At 49.4% G+C, this 20768-nt stretch overlaps 1 protein-coding gene and 2 long non-coding RNA genes across 8 annotated transcripts in view; 2 read left to right on the top strand and 1 right to left on the bottom strand.

The window, feature by feature from the left end:
- The window catches only part of TRABD2B (TraB domain containing 2B), a 218284-nt gene extending 214754 nt beyond the window's left edge, over positions 1 to 3530 (bottom strand). For 2 of the 3 annotated variants that reach the window (XM_003990063.6, XR_002160835.3), the window contains exons 1-2: positions 2864 to 3522; positions 250 to 810 (exon numbers count right to left, since the gene is read on the bottom strand). In XM_003990063.6, the coding sequence (XP_003990112.1) occupies positions 250 to 810; positions 2864 to 2965 (663 nt within the window). In that variant the 5' untranslated portion in view covers positions 2966 to 3522. Of the gene's footprint in view, positions 1 to 249; positions 811 to 2863 lie in introns of all 3 variants that reach the window. The other variant, XM_045035802.1, reaches the window with a different exon arrangement.
- On the top strand, positions 619 to 6863 carry LOC109502297. 4 transcript variants are annotated; one of them, XR_002744476.2, is made up of 3 exons: positions 619 to 756; positions 5625 to 5828; positions 6804 to 6863. It is a non-coding gene; the product is annotated as an uncharacterized LOC109502297 (long non-coding RNA). The 4 variants fall into 4 exon arrangements; XR_002744475.2 differs by having other exon boundaries at positions 629 to 756; positions 5578 to 5828; XR_002744474.2 differs by lacking the exon at positions 619 to 756 and adding an exon at positions 3659 to 4170 and having other exon boundaries at positions 5578 to 5828.
- Positions 6864 to 6907: 44 nt separating this feature from the next.
- LOC109502298 lies at positions 6908 to 19410 on the top strand. The gene is made up of 3 exons (XR_002744478.2): positions 6908 to 6968; positions 12137 to 13484; positions 18402 to 19410. It is a non-coding gene; the product is annotated as an uncharacterized LOC109502298 (long non-coding RNA).
- Positions 19411 to 20768: the final 1358 nt, after the last annotated feature.

Consider the following 20768-nt stretch of genomic DNA (forward strand, 5'->3'; position numbering starts at 1 on the left):
GAGTGTATATCCCCAACAGGTAGCACCACTGAGAGAGAAGCAAACACCCAAACGCTCATCCCTAACTCTAGCACACACCAGTTTGCCCTCAACCCACCCCGAAAGCAGCCAGAGAGCTGCCTCGCAGCCCGAAAGAGCCTCTCCCATTGGAAGAAGGCCAGGGCTCCGGATACAGCAGGAGGAAGGCAATCGGAGAAGAGGACAAAGGGGCTGGCCGCTTCCGGGGGCCGGGGAAAGCCAAGTGCCTACCTGGGAGAAGTTGAGCCCATTAAGCGGGTGGCACTGCTCCTCTACCCGCTCCACGGCCCCGGTGCTCTTCCTCATCTTCTCGGCCTGCTGGGCCAGGTAGAGGTCCAGGACGGGCACACCTCGGGAGCGCACGTCAGTCTCCGTGAGCGAGTTCACCATGAGCATCACCCACACGGGCCTCTTGCGCTCCCAGTTGCCCGCGATGGCGTTGAACAGGTAGTCTGCGTACAGCCCCTTGCCCCGCTGTGCTGGTGTCATCCACGAGGGCATCATCAGCTTCACGTAGTCCAGGTGGCGCTTCAGACGCCAGTAGAGCTCCCGAGGCAGCACGTCCTGCAGGTTCTCCCCGTGCGGCAGCAGCTGGCAGCTGGCCAGGGCTGAGATGGTGTAGGGGTCCGTCAGGTCCAGTTCGAAGTAGACACGAGCGCTGGCCTGGAAGGCTGCCTTCGAGTTGTCTGGGATGAAGTCCCAGACGCGGGTGTAGGGGACGTGGATGGTGCCGAACAGGTAAGCGGGGGGGTCACGCCGAATAGTCCACAGGAAAGAGTTCAGCTCCCTCTGCTGCAGGGGAGGGGGGGAGGACAAGGCAGGCAGTGAGGCTAATGGCAGGGGAGTAAACCAGGGGTTGCATAGACAGAGGCAGGTGGAGGTGGGGTGGAAGGCAGAGGCCTACGTGGGGCCATGGGAAAGAGCAAGGGCTGTGGAAGCTGAAAGACCCAGATTCGAAACCTGTCTCAGCGGATCATCTTAAGCACGCTGTTCCACTTCCCAAGACTCGGTTTCACCGTCTGTGAACTGGGGGTGAGAGCAGCTACCCCAGGGAGGATGAAAAGACACAGTATATGTGAGTAAGCCCTAAGAGCAGCACCAGGCACAGAGGAAGGAGACAACGAAGGAAGCTCTCTCGTTATGATTAGCTTTCCCCCTTGAGTGCCAAGGACTGCCACAGCACCTGAGAATATTCATGCTCAGCCAAGCCAAACCTTCACCGGTGGTGTTTCATGTGGAGGGTGGGGAAAGGGGGACCAAGAGTCCTGCTCTGGCAAGAAGGGAGGAAGTCATATAACTTTTAAACCCAACCATTAGAAGATACATGCCAAGAGCACTTTGAAAGCAGAACACCTATTAAAAATAGCACACCTATTTAAACAGCTACTTCCCATTCATTGGGGTGGATACGGTTTTCTTGTTGGAGGGCAGGTCTGGGGTGTCGGCTACTCTGCTCCACTGCAGATGAGAAAGCGCTTTACAAGCTGCAGCCTAAGTAAAGTCACAAGGCCCTGATTTGGGAGGGGAAGATTCCCTAGAATTCATCCCAAGAAATGTGCTTCAGGCTCCTCCCCTAAAATGCTGTACCTGGCCTCCACCCCCCCACTCTTGGGCATCTTCTCAGACAGAAGCTCTGATCAGGAGTGTGCACAGGGGCAAAGAGGGGCATGGAGACAGGGATCCTTTCTCCAGATCTAGCTGAGGACCAGGGGTTAAGGGGCATGAGAAAGGGACTATCATTTCTCTCAGGCAGTCATTTCCCATCCAGAAAAGCCCCTGGACTGCCCACTGACCACCTGCAAACTTGAGGTCAACTCAAAACTTTTCTGCCTGCTTCTAGCACAAATGAAAAGTGTGTGATGGGGTGAGTGGGGGAATAGTACCTTTTTTTTTTTTTTTTTTTTTTTTTTTTTTTTTCCGAACAACCAAAAATCGTGGATCCCAGCACACTGGAGCTAGACTAGCTCTGCCCTCCCCGTTCCCACACAAGTCAGGACAGCAGAGGTGCACCTTGCCCAAGGTCAACTAACTCCCTGCTAACTGGGCAGTGAGTGAGGACCCTATACAACCTTTTCCTAGTCACTGGCCTCCAATTAAGGGTTATTTTCCATGCATTAATTTACACTTTGAGGGAGGGATGCTGAGAGAAATCAAGGGATTCTGTAGTTGGGAAGGAAAATTAGGAGAACCAGTAATTATTCAACCCCCAAGGAGATATTAGGCCAGCTTGCCCTGGCACTTCCTTTTCCTCTCCTCTGGAATCTTCCCCCTTTTTGTGAAATGGGGGCAGTTGGAGGATTGGGTGCCGGGGGCCTGGGCTGGAGAGGGAGAGAGAGGTGGGAACCAGCACCAGGGAGAAAGCTTGCTTTAGGTCAGAGTGGGAGGACAGGGGAGAGGAAAGCCTGTCTGTAAGGGGGACAGAGTGGGAATGGGAGAGCGGAAAGGTCTAATGTAAGTCAGAGCAGAGTAGAGCAAGGAATGGGAGAAACACGGTCAGGAGTGGGCAGAGAGCAACCAGAAGGGTAAACAACGGATAAAGTAAGAAAGAAGCGTGTCAAAGGGGCACAGGGAGGAAACGTCCAAGCAGGACCGAAAGTCGAGGAGAGCCCGAGAGCGTCAGCGTGCGGAGAGGGAGCTGGAGAGGGAGCGCCCCATCTCGGCTCCCGGCACGGAGCTGGAGCCCGGGCGGCAGGAGGCAGGGAAGGGCGCCCGAGGCAGCGCCCGGCGGGCGGAGGTGGAGCGGGTGGGCTGAGCTGGGTGCGGAAGGCAGGACCCCCGAACCCTCGTCCCCACGGGCTGGAGTGGCCGGACGGCCGGGAGAGTGGCCGGGCAGGCGCTCGCTCACCGATCCGGGCGGCCGGCACTGTCCTCCGTCCGGGGGCTGCGGGCGGGCGCGGGCGGTGGCGAGGAGGGCGGCGAGCAGCGGCCCCGCCAGGGCGGCGTGCATCCTGCCGGGGCCCGCGGGGCGCGGGGACCCTCCCGGGCGGCGCCCTCTCAGCGGGGCGGAGAGCCCCCAGCTGGGCACGGAGGTTCCTCTGGGGCGCGGGACTCCAGCGGCGAGATGCTGGGAGCCCTCTGGGGCGGGGCGGGGTGTCCCTGCCGGACCCGGGGGTCCCTCTGGGGCGGGGCTCCGTCTGCTGGAAGAGGGGGACCCTCTGGGGCGGGCCCCTCCCCAGGCGCGCAGCCCCGTTGGCGCAGCCCGGGGTTCTGAGAGCGCGCGGGTCCTGGGGCGCGCCGACGTCCCGGAGCTGCGTCGCGGTCCAGGGGCGCGCGGGGTCCCGGGGCGGTACCGGGCTCCCAGGGCGCGCGGGGTCCCGAGTTACGCGGGCAGCCGGGCGCGCAAGGGTCCCAGGGGTGCGCGGCGCTCCAGGGGGCGCGCGGTGGGACAAGTGCGGCGGCGGGCGCGGCGGGGCGGGGGTCGGGTCTGGGGCGCCCGGCTGCCCCAGAGCCGGGCTCAGAGGGGCGGCGGGCGGCCGCGCGGCCGCTGCCCGGGCTCCGCCATGCTGCTCCGCGGCCGGGAGGGAGGGAGGGAGGAGGGCGGGAGAGCGGCGCGGAGCCGGGCCGGGCGGGGGGCTGGGGCCGCCGGGGCGGGGGGAGGGGAGGACCCGGCGCGGGGGGCGGGGGGCCGGGGCCGCGCCGGGCCGCGCCGGGCCGGGCCGGGCCGCAGGGAGTCGGGGGGAGCTCCGCGCCCGGGCGCGGCGAGGCGGGGTCTGATGGGCATGGCAGGCGCTCGCTCGCTCCTCTCTCGCTCCCTCGCTCGCTCCCTCACACACGCGCGGAGGGAGGCGAAGCCCGCAGCAGCCACTTCCCCACTTTCCAAACTTCCCAGCGCAACTTTTTCCTCTCCTCCCCTGCCCGTGCCTCCTCCTCCCCCATCGCTCCCCCTTCCCCTGGCCCGCTCCCCGCCGGCCCTAGCTTCGGTGCGCGGCCGCCAGGGGGCGCCCGGGCCGAGGCCCCGCTCGGCCAAACTCTGTGGGATCTTCTGTGGACAGGGACTAGGCTAGGGGACGAATTCCGGGGACCTGGGCCAGCATCGCCCAAAGCATCTGATGCGCAGGTCGCGGAGGGAGTTAACAGCGAAAGAAGCAGGAGTGGGCAGGCACTCCCAGACTGGCTGGGAAGGCAGCACTCAAAGGAAATCCAGGGAACCTGGTAATTACAACTTTGTATCATACAGTGCCTGGCTAACACTGGCATGTGCTTAGTACGTGCCCTGCAGACACCAGGTGAATTAAAACAAAACAGAACAGCAAAGTAATCTTCGTCACAATTCCTTGGCACCTCCATTTGAACAATCTTCTCCCATTAACTTCCTTGGACCCACATAGGATCCCTGTAAATGGCCAGGGAACAGGGAAGATTCATATCCCAAATCCTTACACCATGGGAATTGAGAGAACCTTTAAATCCAATTTTCTGTTCCTGAGGGGCAAATGAAGCTTAGAGAAAACCAAGGGACAGGGGCAAGCGTCTGCATTTTCAGCAAATGGGGAAACAGTCACAGAAGCCTTGCTTAGATCTGTTAAATGAAAGTTCATGACACCTATGCTGACAACAGAGATTGAAGTATGAATTAGGTAGAATTATCAGAAGCCCATAGCCCAGATAGGCAGACAGGGACAGACATGCAAAAAGGCCATTAAAACCAGACAATGAGGGGTGCCTGGGTGGCTCAGCCGATTGACCGGCCGACTTTGGCTCAGGTCATGATCTCACGGTTTGTGAGTTCAAGCCCCGCATCCGGCTCTGTACTGACAGCTCAGAGCCTGGAGTCTGCTTCAGATTCTGTGTCTCCCTCTCTCTCTGCCCCTCCCCCACTGGTGCTCTGTCTCTCAAAACTAAATAAAAACATTAAAAAAAAAGTTAAAAAAAAAAACAACAGACAATGAGTACCAGGAGAGACAGAAGCAGTGAGAATGGGAACAGAGAAGAAGGTCTCCCAACACAGCTCAGACGCTCAGGGAAGACTCCTGGGAGTGGTCTTGAAGGGTAAGTCACAGGTAGCTGAGTGAAGGAGCCACACAAAGTCTCCCAGGTGGAGGAGGAGCAGGTGCCAGGTGCAGAGCCAAGAGAGCATAAACTCCTCCAGGGGACTGCAAGCAGTTGGACATGGCTGGAACAAAAGGCCAGTGGCAGGAGCTTCAGTTGTGTCTTCTGGCCAGACTGAAGAGTTTGTACTTTACATACACTATGTGACAGGGAGACATGGCAAGACGTGAGTTAGAGGGTGGCTGGAGCTGATCTGTTCTTTTAGGAGGCATGAGTGTAGGGGGCGAGTTGGGGGCAGAGAGGTCAGTGAGGAGACAGGCAGTCAGTGCAGAGGTGACCTGACTCCTAGCCCAGTGCTTTCCCATCACCTCCGGAGCACTCACGTCTTCAGGCACCAGTGGAGCAGCTGGAGAATGGCCACTCTAGAAGGTTGGGCAAGGAAGACAGCTGGCCCGGAGGGGCAGAAGGGCTCAGAGCACAAGACCTGGGCCTTTGGGCAGAACACAGGAGGAAAGGAGGGGGACACCAGACACTTGCAGGCTGAACTGCATTAGACTGTCATTTTTGTAGGCCCCAAGTAACTGATGTTGGCCATTTCATATGGTTCAACCAACTAGGATCCAGAGCAACCTCGGTCTCAGGGCAGCATACATCTGGCGACAGATGCAGAGCAGGCCAGAGTGCCCGGATGGTGTGAGACAACAGCGTGGCTCCGTGTTTCCCACACACAGAGCTCCGAGACCACAGCGGTGACAAAAGAGAAGTCCTTTGAAGAGTCCCTGCTCCCCATGGCTCCAAAGCTGCCTGCTGTGAAGGAGTAGGTAAGGATGTGCTCGCTCGGTAAGGGCGAGGTGAAACCGTTGAGAAGCAGGAGAAGGTAATCCCAGTGAGAGGCAGTGTGATGTTCTTCACGGAGAATTAGGAGACTTGAGACAGATGGAGGGTAAGAAGGGACCTGATGGCATTAAAAATGGATCCATATCATTAAAGTGATGGTGCATGTGTGCATGATTTTTGAAATGTTCCGAGACTTTTTTCCTAAAATTATAAAAGATTCGTCGGCTAATTGTCACGAATGCCAGCTATGACTTCTTCCTTCATGGCCCTAACCTAGGGCTGTGTGACCAGAGTCAAGACACTTCACGTCTCTGTGCCTCTCTTTTTCCACCTAGTTTCCTGTCCTATTTTTCTGAGTCAATGTGTACAATAATACTTTAGGATCTCCACCAGCCTTGTTACTGATATTATTAATGAGGTGCAAGAACAAACAGGTTTTTCCATTCCTCAGTGGAGAGTTGAAAACATTCATCCACACAAGGTAGTGGTATTATTCAAAATAGCTAAAAGGGACAAGCAACCCAAATGTCCATCAGTAAATGAGTGGATACACAAAATGTGATATATTCACATGATGGAATATTATCTGTCCATAAAAAGGAACGAAGTATTTATACATGTTATGATATGGACGAGTCTTGAAAACTTTACACTGAATAAAAGGAAGCCAGTCACAAAAGGGCATATATAATACGATTTATTTATATGAATTGTCCAGAAGCAGCAAATATATAGAGGAAGAGGGTAGATTAGTAGTCGCTTAAGGTTAGAAGGAACTGGGAGATTAAGGGACCTTGGCTGAATGGTCCTGGGTTGCTCTGGGGAGTAATGAAAATAGTCTAGAATTAATTGTGGTAAAGTTTGCACGATGCTCTGAATATACTAAAAACCATTGAATTATACACTTTATTTATTTATGTATTTATTTATTTACTTATAAATGTTTATTTATTTTTGAGAGAGAGACCGAGCACAAGTTGGGGAGGGGCCAAGAGAGAAGGAGACACAGAATCTGAAGCAGGCTCCAAGCTGTCAACACAGAGCCCGACGCGGAGCTCGAGCTCACAAACCACAAGATCATGACCTGAGCTGATGTCAGATGCTTGACCACCTGAGCCACCCAGGTACCCCTGAATTTTACGCTTTAAGTGGGTGAATTATATGGTATGTGAATTATATTTCCATAAAGCTGTTACTAAAAAACAAAGAACAAACAAGTTTAGAGTCCCAGGAGACAGTCCTCATGAACAAAGGTCTTAGTGTTTTCCAATAATTTTTTCTCCCACCTGGTGTAGTGAGAGAAGCCCTGGATGAACACCCCTAAAAATCCTAGAGAGTCACTGTGCTTTTGCTTATGTCTCCCTGAGCAGCTATGGGGAGTTCCGTTGGCCTCACTGTACCTCAGTTTCCCTGCCATCAGTATGAACAAGCTCGCGGAGCAGATAACCTATAAGGGTCTTCTGTGTCCCACACAAGAGTGCAGCATCCACGGCCCCTGCCCGCCCACGGGCCTGTAGGCACAGGGCTCAGGAAACAGGCAGCGGACGCAGCCACCTGCCCCCTCTCCCAGGGCACATCCGGCCCACTTTCCTTTTATTGCAATTTAATTGATGTTCAATCAGATGTGTACCAGGAATCTGTAGGCTATAACAGCCTGGGCAGAAACAGAAGCCTTGTAGCGGAACTAAACCAACAAAATCTGCCTCTTGAGCAGATCCAGGAGCCCTGGGTCCTGCCACAGGGCGTCTCTGAGGGAAGGAGATGAGGGGCTCCCCTGCTCAGTTGACCTCCAAGGAGGCACTTTGCTCTGGGCCTGAGGGCTGCCCTCAGCCTGGCCTGACGTTCAGTTCAGCTCCTATGCCACTTGTGCCCATCTCCTACCACCCCAGACTCTGCCTCCTCCACCCCAGCCCTCCTTGTCTGGAAGTGAATCCTTGGTGACTGAAAGACAGGACTGCCTTGGGGATGGGGTGGGGGCAAGGAGGGCAGATTCTAGGGCCACGCAGCGGTCAGCCATGCTTAAGACAGTCTAGAGTGATGGAAACAACTAGAAAAACATCAGACACTGAGGTGATTCAGAAAAGAGCCTTCCCTCATGGAAGTAGGGAAAGAGACACAAGATCACAGAAGCACAACAAAGGATCAGAGTTGCTATACAAGATGGCACTCTTAAAAAACAAACCACCACCGGTGGTGCAGCTCAATGAGTGGGGTGTGGCGAGCACAGAGGGATCAGCTCAGATACTGTCCTCACAGAGCCTGCCATCCAGTGAGGGAGACAGATGCAAATAGTGCGATTTGGGAGACAAATGGGTGTGTGTGTGTGTGTGTGTGTGTGTGTATGTGTGTGTTGGGGGAACAACCTTAGGAGAGAGGACCTCAGCAAAGGTCTTTGCAAGAAGGCAATATCTGAGCTGACCTTTAAGGATGAGCAGGATTTGGACGGGGAGGTTGAGGAGAGGCAGGTCATTTCAGACAGTGGGAACAGCATGTGCCGTGGCATGGAAGTGTAAGTGTCTGACATATTTGGGGAGCTGTGAATAATCATGGCGGGTGGGGGGAGAGAGAATTCAAGAACCGTTGGGAAGGGCTGGAAATAAGACTACAGCAGGAAGGGCCATGCATGATTGTGGAAAGCCCTTCATCTTGGCTTTCAAAGGATATAATCTTCTTAGCTTGCTCTGCATAAATTGCAGGTGCTGGTTGAAGGGTGACTCAGGTTCTAGATGAGATGTGTGCAGACAGAGGTGATACAACAACAATCGTGTGTGTTGACTGTTAACTCACCAATGCTTATTGGGTCCCCAGGTGTACTATATAGTGTGTGAGGCATGAAGGAATATAGTCCTGACCTCTGGCTACTTGCAATTTTGGAACGAGATGGAAATACTCAGGTGACTAGTTACAATGTATTTAGGTGCCAGGTGAGTGATGTAAGAGTCCAGGAGAAGTCAGTGGGAGTTGAAGCGTCAAGGACATCTTCCAGGAGCAGTGGGGATTTGAACTAGGCGGCGAAGGAAAGGTAGCATTTAAATAGACGGAGAGAGAAAGCAAAGGGAAGAGAACATCCTGGCTGGAGAAGAGGGTGGCACCGAGAGCGGGCTGGAGTGGTGGGTTGGGTGACATGGTCGCGGGCGTCGGCAAGTGCAGAAGGAAGGGCAGCTGGGAGTTGTGGTAGACCGATTCAGTGCAGGACCTTTTATCTAAAGGGTCTCGGCAACACTGTGAGACAGATATTTTCACACCCATTTTAAAGATGAGGAAACCAAGTCTCAGAGGGTGCACATGGCATATTCAAGTCACACGGTTGATAATTAGAGGCCTGGACTGTCTATGTCTTTCTACTTAACCGCTTGCTTCCTTTCAGACACAGATGGGAAGGTGGTACAGGTAGCATGGGCTGACTGGGTGTGGCTTCTGCACACACACACACACACACACACAATCACTGGGGGGCCAATTCACACTGCATATATGGCCCATCCTGCACTGTGTCTCCCAACCTCATTAGGACATGGGACCGTCGTCATTTAGGAGACTTTTGCCTTTCACTCTAGCCCAAGCTGTGCCATGCTCCATACCTCCTTTCAGGATTCAGTAGAGGTATGGAAAGGGGAAAAAGAAATGTGATGCCTGAAACAAAATACCCCATCGAGCTGACCACTAAATAGCACTTAGACCCCAAGTATACACACAGCTGCTTTATGTAATGAAGGCTATAGACCATGTTCCTGGATATAAAATAACAAACCACATATAACGTTCTACATTGCTATGTAATTAGCACGGATCTGTGAGTGTGCGAGCTGACCAGGGTGAGGGAGGGGGGCTTGGGCCTCGAGCACAGTAAGCCGTGGAGAAAAGAACATGTGCTGTGGGGCCAGAAAGACTGGAGTTTGAACCTTGCTTCCTCTCTTTGTATCCCTAAGACCGTGGGCCACTATTTACACTCTGAAAACTTCTAATTCATATCTGTCAACAGGAGTAAAAGTATATGCCTGTAGAAAATGGTTGTGCCCTTCCTGTCCCTTCGGGGACATTTAGTGATAGCTGAAGACATTTTTGGTTTTCATAACTGGGGACGTGCTACTGGCAGCTAGTGGGTAGAGGCAGGGATGCTGTTAAGCATCCTACCGTGAGTAGGGCAGTTCCCACAACAAAGAATTAGCCCACCCAAAATATCAGTCATACTAAGATTGAAGAATCCTGCCTTACAGAATTGCTATTTCGAGGACATAATCTTTACTAACTTGTATTGAGAATTACTGTGTGCCCCGCACCATTCTATCACTTTATTTAAATGTGTCCCATCTCACTTGTTCATAGTCAGTTGATGAGGGAGATACTATTATTATCCTTATGTTACAGGTGCGGAAACTGAAGCCCAAAATCTGCCCAAAGTCACACAGCCAGTTATCGGTGGAGCCAGGGTTTGCCACAAGGCAGTGTGGCTCCAGAGAAAGATGGAGCTCACGCTTAGCAGGTGCCTGCTTCAGGGACTGGTGCTTGGGAGTGATGGCGACTATCAGAGAGCATGAGAGGGGTCATTCATTCATTAATGCTTTGCATGTGTGTTGCGAGCCTAATTGATCTTGGTGCTAAAGAATTGGTGAACTAGATAGGTAGAGTCTTAGCTCACACAGACCTTACTTTCTAGTTAATGAAGAACAATAATATAGAAGTAACCACTACCCGTGGAGATAGTAGAAGTGATGGAGTGTCTGGTGAATGATGAGAAGTTTGCCAGGAAAAGATCTGGGGAAAGAACATTCCCAGCGGAGGGTGAAGCCCTAAAAGAGAAAGCCACGTTGGCGTGTTTAGGAAACAGAGAGAAGTCCAGCAAAGCCAGACGTGTAGGGCACACGAACCCATTTTTAGAACATGGTTCAGACTGTGTTGTGGAGGTGGGTGAGGACCTTCAGGGGTCCAGGAAGGGCACTAGGGCAGTACTTAGGGTGAGGATGGTGGTGGCTCTATCCACGGAGCAGATTTAGATCATACAGAGTTAGAGCCAAAGGTGGCACATGTGACATGGGGGTGAGGGGGACAGGAATCAAGGAGAATGCTGAGGTTTTTGTCCCAAGCAGCTGGCTGAATTCACAGAGAGGGGAAGGCTGAGTAAAAGGAAGGTAACGAGAATCCAATTTTAGGTCATGTTGGATATGAGCTGCCTACTGGGGTCCATGTGGCAGTGCTGGGAGACAGCTTACAAATGAGCCTAGAGCTCAGCGGAGAGGTCCAGGATGGAAGGATCCCTTTAGGCTCCATTGCATAGGATGATATTTAAAACTAAGGGCTCGGGGTGCCTGGGTGGCGCAGTCGGTTAAGCGTCCGACTTCAGCCAGGTCACGATCTCGCGGTCCGTGAGTTCGAGCCCCGCATCAGGCTCTGGGCTGATGGCTCAGAGCCTGGAGCCTGTTTCCGATTCTGTGTCTCCCTCTCTCTCTGCCCCTCCCCCGTTCATGCTCGGTCTCTCTCTGTCCCAAAAATAAATAAAAACGTTGAAAAAAAATTTAAAAAAAAATAAAACTAAGGGCTCATCTGAAAGACAGAGATTGAGAATTAAGGAAAGCCTGCGTCTAAGCCCAGAGGACCTGATCATTTCTGGTTCGAGAGAGAAGCCTTCACCCAAAGCAACAGAAGTAGAAGAAATCCCAGGAGAGAGAGGTCAAGCTATCCAGTGAAATAAACCAGGGAAGTGAGCATTAGATTTGACCACAGGAAGGTTGACAGGAGCCATTTCAGTGGACGGCCGGGGACAGAAGCTCAATGGGTTGAGAACAGAGAGGGAGGAGAGGAAGCAGCAACAACCAGTTCAGACAACTCCTTCTTGGGTTTTATGGAGAAGGGTAAAGCAGTGGAGTTGCATAGGAACATAGGGTTCATGGAGAGACTTTTTAAAACATGAGTCTTATATCGTGTTTCTATGCTGGTATGAAGCATCTAGCCGAGAGGAAGGAACTTCCGGTTTTAGGGAGAGAGGGCTCCACTGGAGAAGGCCTTGATAAGCACTAGAGAAAGCAAGGGGCTTGAGATCCGGAGACAATGGGCAGGCTAATCCTTGTTAGGACATTTCATTCTGTTGTTTACACCAGGGAAGGCAGCAAGTATGTGAATGATATGCGTGGTGGAAAAAGTCATTGTGAAGTAAATACTTGTACTTTCTCAGAGGAACATCAGCACCCTGACCTGGGCTACTGGTCAGCCTCTAGCCCTGACCACCGATCCAGACTGAACTCTGCCCCCTGGACTGAATATCTAATCCTATCAACCATCTCTCTTTGTTCACAAGGGAGCCCCTGGGAGAGCCCATGGATGATGACTCAACATAACCCATCTGTATAGCTGAAAAGAATGTTTGGGACAGACGTTCAGCCGCACCAGGCTTCATCAACAGATGAGGGCTGCCTTCAAGATAATCTCGAAAAGGGGAGTTCCCAGGACCTGTCAGAGGAGGGGCTGTTCTGAGTAGAACCATTTGTGTGGAGTGTCTGAATAGAAGGAGCCAAGAACAGAAGGCTATCACAGTGGACCAAAATTTGGAATGGGAGACCCAGGCTGAGGCAGGATAGAGAGATTACAGAGATTGTCAGTAAGGACTCAAGCAGAGCTAAGTCAAGTGTAAAGGGGTTAAGTGGGGCTATTGGTGGTTCAGCTAATTCTGGGAGCCCTGCATGCTTATCCACTGTTTCCTTTTATTTGGGCCCTTGCAGGATCAATGTGGTTTGTGCAAGTCAATGTATACATTTCCCTGGTGATTAGGAGTTTGTAACTACAAAATACGTGCTAGCTTAATCCCTCTAGATCTCAATTTCCTCATCTGTGAAGGGAAAACAATAGCAATGCATAGCTCACAGATTGGCATGGGGGTCAAGCTGATGGATGTGAAAGCACTGTGTGTAAAGGGCGGTGAATATTACTTTTATGATTATTACTAATAATACCAATAAGAAGAGAACTCAAAAGTATTTCCTCTCCTAGGATAAACATTTTCATGGTCTTCTAGAATGTTATAAATGAGCATGAGTCCTGTGCGACGTGGACACTTTATGAAGAAGTTGTGGGTGTCTGTGGCATAGTGGCCCGCACTGGATAGTTGGGTAGGTTGTACCATGCACAAGGGTGCTCTGCTGAGCAGGTGAGTGGGCACTGACATCCAGCCAGCAGCAAGTGGGCTGCATCTATGTTTGATTCCACAAGGCACTCTACAAGCCGGCAGTGGCTCCAAGGGCACCCACCAGCACACTTCTGTAAATGTTTAGAATCACTTGGCCTTTGCTTACCAAAACCGGTAACGGGGAGTCAGTTGACTTTCTTCAGCGATGGACATTTTCATAACGACTTTCCCATCTGTATCTCCAGTGACAGGCAGTCTCTCCTCTACTTACATGCCCTGCCTTCCTTTCAAACTCACCATATCCGCATTCAAAACTCCACTTTTCTCAATTCAGAATTTGGGTTGGATTCTCTACTTCTCACCTGCTGTGTTTGATACTCCTTTTCATCTATCCCACCTGGATGCTGCTTATGACATCGAGTGACAAGAAGCTCACTACCTTGTGAGGTAGCCAATTCCACTTGTAAGCAACTCTTAGCACTCGGAAACTTCTACATATTGAATCTGCATCTGCCTGCCTGAGGTATGCGTCTCCATACCTTATAACAGCCAGTTGCCTCGCTCCCATCCTTGGGATCACACGGAGCAAATATTCTCTATTTTCTTCATGATAGCTAGTCATACATTCACAGAGACCAGGTCACTCTGTGTCTCATTGTTCTTTCCTCCATTTCTTATATAAAAGACTTTGCTTCTTTCTACTGTCCTGATCACCATTTAAAAAATTCCTTGTGTCTAGGGGCGCCTGGGTGGCGCAGTCGGTTAAGCGTCCGACTTCAGCCAGGTCACGATCTCGCGGTCCGTGAGTTCGAGCCCCGCGTCGGGCTCTGGGCTGATGGCTCGGAGCCTGGAGCCTGCTTCCGATTCTGTGTCTCCCTCTCTCTCTGCCCCTCCCCCGTTCATGCTCTGTCTCTCTCTGTCTCAAAAATAAATAAACGTTAAAAAAAAAAAATTCCTTGTGTCTAGAACGAATGTTGCTTCCAACATTCTACAGTTTTCTCATTCATTGTTTTACTTAGTCATTATTCATCTGACATCTGCATGCTCAGGGATTGGAGGTTAAGAGAGACGAATTGATTTTCCAAGATCTTACAGCTGCTAAGCTATTCCGACTGTAACTCCTGTTCTTTCACTGCCTCCGTAGAGACGCAGTGGCCTTGGAATCCAGTCAGCCTTCGTAGTGGCAGAGGTGCCCCCGATTAGTTGAATTTTCTGCCTCAGAGCTTTTTCTTAATCTGCCCAGAGTGTTTTAGCAGTCCCACCTCTCTCTTCTCCTCTCAAATCAGCAGCTCATGCTCGCGGTTTAGCCGAGTCAATGCCAACTGTTTCCTCACGGTTCTAGATCCTTTTTCCTCCAGACTTCCAGACATACCACAGCTGGAGTGGTCACTGTTTCCAGCTATAACACAGAACATTAGCTCAGGGCTGGGAAAACGGGAGTTCTTAAGACAGTGAAGTCAAAGGATTGTCACATACAAAGGGAGAGAGTATGGCTAGATAGAAGCTTCATGAGGGTAGAGACCGTGTCTGTGTTTTTCATTTAACTTTGTGCATAGCTCATGTTCCTGATGGCTGCTACGACTACTTGGGAACATACTAGAGCACTCCACTGTCAGGCATTTAAAGAAATGTGAGTTGGGAGAGTTCCAGCTATTTTCCCTCCTCACCAACACTTAACCTTGCCCATTTTTGTAATTCTAGTCGTCCTTGTGGGTGTGAATGGTACCTCATTGTGGTTTTAATGTGTGTTTCCCCCATGACTAATGATGTTGAGCATCTTTTCATGTTCTTATTTGACATTCTTACTTAGTGAATCCTTTGTTCAAATTTTTTGCTCGCTTATTACTGTGCTATTTGACTTTTTACTGGATTGTGATGGCTCTTTCCATATTCTGTTCACAAGTCTTTTGCCAAACATAGTTGTGCAGATATTCTCTCCCAGTATATGGCTTGCAGTTTGATTTTCTTAAAAATGCCTTTGGGAGAGCAAATATTTTTAATTTTTAGGAAATCTAATTTATCAAAGTTTTTGTTTGTTTTATAATTTGTGCTTTTTGTTTCATATTTAAGAATCTTGGCCTAATCCATGGTCACTAAGGCTTTCTTTCCTTTGTTTACTCCTAGAAATTTTACCGTTTTAGGTTTTAGAGTTAGGTCAGTGATCCATTTTCTATGAGGTGTGAAATAAGAATCAAGGGCTGCTGCTTCCTTTTTTTTTCTTTTTAGAAATGAATATCTATTGTCCCAGTACCATGTGTTGTAAAGATTATCCTTTCTATATTGAATTGCCTTCGCACTTTTATAAAAAAGCATTGGTTACTTATATGTGGCCCTATATTTAGAACTCTTTATTCTGTTCCATTGAGATATATATATATATATATATATATATATATATATATATATGGCAACACCACTGCCTTTATTATTATAAGCTTATAATTAGTTATAAAACTAGGTGGTATAAAGTCTTCCAACTTTATTCTTCATTTTCAAATTTCCTTAGCTACCTTAAGTCATTTGCATTTTCATACAAATTTTAGAATCAGTTTGTCAATTGTTGCACAGAAGACTGCTGAGTTTCTGAGATTACAATGAATCTCCAGATAAGTCAGAGGAGAATTTACATCTTTAATAATATTATCTTATGGTCCATAAACAGGGTTTATCTTTCTTTAGATTTTCTTTAACTCCCCCAGCAATATTTTGTGATTTTCAGTGTATATAGCCTATACATCTTTTTTTTTTTTAATTTTTTAACGTTTATTTATTTTTGAGACAGAGAGAGACAGAGCATTAACGGGGGAGGGTCAGAGAGAGGGAAACACAGAATCTGAAACAGGCTCCAGGCTCTGAGCTGTCAGCACAGAGCCCGATGTGGGGCTTGAACTCACTGACCGCGAGATCATGACCTGAGCCGAAGTCAGCCGCTTAACCGACTGAGCCACCCAGGCGCCCCTATACATCTTTTATAAAAGTTTTTACCTAAGTATTTGGTAGTTTTTAATGCTCTTATAAACAGCATTTAAAAATTTTCCAGTTTATAACTCCTTTGCAAGTATATAAAATACAATTGAATTTTGTAAATTCTTATTTCCCACAAGTTTGGTTTTTTTGGTTTTTTTTGTTTGTTTTTTTTTTTTTTTTTTGGTATCTATTGAGATGATCATGTGAATCTGTAATGATATTCCCTCTCTATTCTTGTTACCAGTAATTGAATGTGTATTTTTCATTTGTGTATGTTCTTAAAAATACACATTTTTATTTTGTATGCATTTATTTTTTTAATGTGTGTAAATGGTATTGTTATATTAGTCCATTTCTTTTTTTACTTGTTTGCACCACAGAATATGCTCTTACAATCAATTTCTATTTCTTCTGATGGCTACATAATATGCAATGGTGGTATCCCATACATTTTACCTGTTTGCTCTCTGAGTGATGGTCTTACAGGTTGCCTCCAACTCCCTGACTCCACAAACAATGCTGCAATGAACATCCTTGTACATATTCTCTTATAAACCTGGATTATAAGTTTTTGGGAGTATGCATGCATACCCAGGAGCTCAATAGCTGAGTTATAAAATATGCATATACTGAATTTGACTACCTGAAAGGGAATGTTCTCCAGAATAGCTCCACCATTTCATAATCCTGCCAGTCTGAGGGATATAGGGAATCCTATATCTCTGCTAACCTTGCCAATATCCAGCCTTCTCATTTTTCCTCATGTAAATTATAGAAAATGATATCTCATTGTAGTTTAACTTCAATCTCTCTGATTGCCAATGGTTTTAAACAGTTCTGCATATATTTTTTGTCTTTTTTGTGGATTTCCACTCCTGAAAATTGCCATGTAGATCCTTTGCTTTGAGTTTTCCTTTTTCTGGTTGATTTTCAGGAATTTCTTGTATCTTCTAAATGTTAATCTTTTGTCCATTTTAAACATTGTGAAATTTATTTATTTATTTATTTATTTATTTATTTATTTATTTATTTTCTGCATAGTCCCCTTCATTGATAAGAAATCTTTTTTTTTTTTTTAATTATACTCTTGGGGCGCTTGAGTGACTCCATTGGTTACGTGTGTCCGACTCTTGATTTCTGTTCAGGTCATGACCTCATGGTGAGTTCAAACCCTGCATCAGGCTCTGTACTGACAGCATGGAGCCTGTTTGCGATTCTCTGTCCCTCTCTCTCTCTCTCTGCTCTGCCCCACTCACATGCTTTCACCATATCCCTCAAAATAAATAAATAAACTGAAAAATAAATGTTTTTATGATATAAGAAGCCTTGTTTTAATAATGAAATCCAATTCGTATCTGTTTCCTTATTGCTCACTTCCTTGTTTTTTAACATTTTGTGTGGGAAATTCTTCCCCATATCTAAGTCACAAAGATATTCTTCAACGTGTTCTATTTATGTTTTTGCCTTCCTCTGTTAACTTTATTTTTTACCTTTCTTATTTGTCCTGTTAATCCACATAATACCACCTCTGTATGTGGTATTCAGTAAGGCATCCGGTTTTCCTCTTCTGGTCTTTAAGAGAGGAATGTGTCCCGGGCCTACTTGCAGCCTGGCAGGGAGAGAGCTAGGACATAGCTATCCCTCTTCCATCTCCTTTTCCCTCCAGTGTCCCTCCTGTGCCTCTCAATGGCCAAACTCAGTTAGGAATCACAGGGCAAGGGAGTAGTTAATGCAACGCAGAGACGCCAGACTCTTGGCGCAAGAGTAGAGTAGAGCAGGGTGGGGAAAAAACCAAAAAGGGTGAACAGAGAATATCTATCATGACACACATGTGAGAGTGAGTGTATGTGTCTCTGAGTTCTCTATTCTTCACCGGTGGTGTATTGGTCTATCCAGTCTTGTGCCAGTACTACAGTGTGTTAATTACCATGTTTTTGTAGCATGTCGGCATCTGGAAAAGTGAGTTCTTCTCTCTTCATCTTTCTTTTTTTATGTTTAAAGTTTTTAGGTTAAACACATTTGTATTCCTCCATGTACCTTTTGGAGTATGTGTATTGAGTTCTCAAAAGATCAACTGGAATTTTGATTGGCCTCGTATTAAATGTTTATATTGATTTCAGAGAAGGGACTTTTTTTTAAATGTTTATTTTTGAGAGAGAGAGTGCGCGCGCACAAGCGGGGAGGGGCAGAGAGAGAGGGAGACAGAATCTGAAACAGGCTCCAGGCTCTGAGCTGTCAGCACAGAGCCCGACGCGGGGCTCGAACCCACGGGCCACGAGATCATGACCTGAGCTGAAGTCGGATGCTGAACCAACTGAGCCACCCAGGAGCCCCTTAGTGTTATAATTCTTTATGGTAATACCAAGGATTAAGGTTATTTTCTCTCTTTGACCTTTTTTTCCCCATCCAGTGACTAACTTTTTTGTAAACTAGTGTTCATTCCATTCTCACATATCTCTTCCTTCTGTCTCAGCTCCACCGGACGCCCACACCCAGCAGTTGGGAGATCAGAAAGACACCATCTGCTGATTAATAAACAGACATGTATTCACTTATAAGTTGATTGAATCAGGGTGTCTCTTGATGTCCCTGTTCTGAATGTTCATACATTCCACCACATACTCCCTTATCTAAGTCACACCCAGAGGCTATGTGGCTCGGATGAATCACATCTGAACTGACCATCCTCCCTGGAATCCATGGGCTGCAGAGGACGTGAATTTAGCTAAAGTGGACACCTGCCATGGACCCAGAACAGGAGTGGCTCTGGAGGAGCACATCTGTACAGAGTCCATTTGGGGCCCTGACCGCAAGGCCTGAGGATCATGGATGGTGCTTCTATGGAGCACTCCCTGCATGCTCAGTCCTGGGATGGGCGGAGCATGTGGTGGAACCAGAATAAATCAAGAGACCTGGGTCCTAGCACCTCAGAAGAGAGGAATGGTGGCTGGTTTGGGACAGCAAGTTAAGGCATTTCGTGGGCTTTTTATTTATCTAGGCCAGATTGGGACCTAGCACCCCACGATGTCCCCCAAACGAATTAATATTCTGCCTCAAGATCCACAAATCTCTCCAGCCCCTCTGAGCTCACTGACTTCCGCTCTCGCTCTGGAGCGTGTTCATTTCCCTGGGCGTTGCAAGCGCTTGCGCTCTCAGGGCTCGGCTGGGGCCTTGGTCTGCCCTCCTCCAAGTGGAGACAAAGAGCTACAGAGGTATGTGGGCCCCTCAGCCATTCACCTGAGGTATCTCCAGCTCAGTGTCCCAGAGACATTAAGAGTCAAAGGGGAGATGATTTGCTTTGTTTTTTAAAGAGATGCTGAAGAAGCAGAATGAAGCACAAAACCAAGAGGAGTCCGTCATTCCACTGCCCAAAGGTTTACAGGCGGAAAAAAATCCTTTCATGAGAAGGGTACTCACACCAGTTTGCAAGGCACTTCCAGTTTCCAGAAGGGACACCGAGGCCCCCCCGGTTTAAAAGGGCTTGTCCAAAATGTTGTACAAAGTCAGTGACAGAACTGAGACTAAAATCCGTGTACTCTTTGTCCCAGTCTGAGTTTCCACCCTGCGCAGCTGGTGGGGGCGCTTAGGACAGACCGAGAAGGGGGATGAGTGGCCCTATGTGGGCAGGCGTGCACCGGAGAGGCCAGGACAGAGCCGGGGGCTACGGTCAGCTCTCCAGGGCCTGCATATCTCTTGCTGGGAGCTCAGGCCAGTCCTTGCTTTCTGTCTCAGTCTTCTGTCCTGCAAGCTTGGGCTTTTCAGAAGTGCTACCATCAGCACAGCAGGGCTGATCCAGGGTGGCAACCAGGGGCCGTGTCTGTTGGTACGTGCCCGATCGCTCCAGACCAGCTCCAAGCTGCACACCCACCCACCACTTGAGAGCAGGGGCTGAAAGCCCCTGGTGGTTACTGCCACTGCAGCTGGAACATGAACGTTAGGTCAGACAGACCCAAATTCAGAACCCAAATCTTACCTGTTCCTAGTCGTATCAGCTTACGCAAGCTGCCTTCTGAGCCTCAGTTTCGGAATGTGATTTTCACACCGACCCAAGCGAAGAATGCCTGTTAGGGAACCGAGAGTCCAAGGTGGATCGGCCGCACCGCCACCACACTGACCATATGAAGGGTGGGTCATGGCCAAGGGGGCTGTCACTCCCCTGCGCCATGCATTAACCCTCACACCAGCCAGCTCAGGGAGGTGTGATGCTCGTCCCATTTTACAGATGAGAAAACAGGCTGAATGGGTGAGCACTATTTTTGTTATCTCGTATGTTCCTCATGTGTTTCCTGAGATAGGCAAGGAATTCCTTCCCACTGTACTGGGGAGAAGCTGAGGCATAGAGAAGATAAACGGTGTGCCCTGGGGGTCAGCAAGAAGGAGTCGATAGAGGGGCTGGGTCTGAGTCCAGATTCCCTGGCTCCCATCTCAGGGTCCCCCCGCCCCAGCCTATCCTTGCTATACAAGCCCCGGGGAAGGCATCCTGCCCTGGAGTGGTGCTCCCCCAGGCCAGCCTCACCCCTCCCGCCAGGGAAGCACTGCCCTTATCCCCCTGCCAGACAGCCTTGTTGCCCAACTTGCGGGCAGGAGCCAAGCCTGGCAGCCTTTGGTGGGCATCCAAGTCGAACTGCTCTTTCCTGCGCCGAGTTTAGCACGCAGCACGGCTTCATCATCCAAATATGTCCTGCCAGACAGGCCTCAGCTGCTGGCCGCCGGGGCACTTGGCGGCCTGAGAGAGCTTGGCGCTAATTGGGCCCAGCCAACATAAATCGTGGCTCTCATTAAGAGGAAGTCCAGCCGTTCTCTGGCAGAAAAGGGGTGAGAGGTGGGGAAGGATGGCAGG

The sequence above is a fragment of the Felis catus genome, chromosome C1 (assembly GCF_018350175.1).
Source record: "Felis catus isolate Fca126 chromosome C1, F.catus_Fca126_mat1.0, whole genome shotgun sequence".
In the NCBI taxonomy this organism is placed as follows: Eukaryota; Metazoa; Chordata; class Mammalia; order Carnivora; family Felidae; genus Felis; species Felis catus.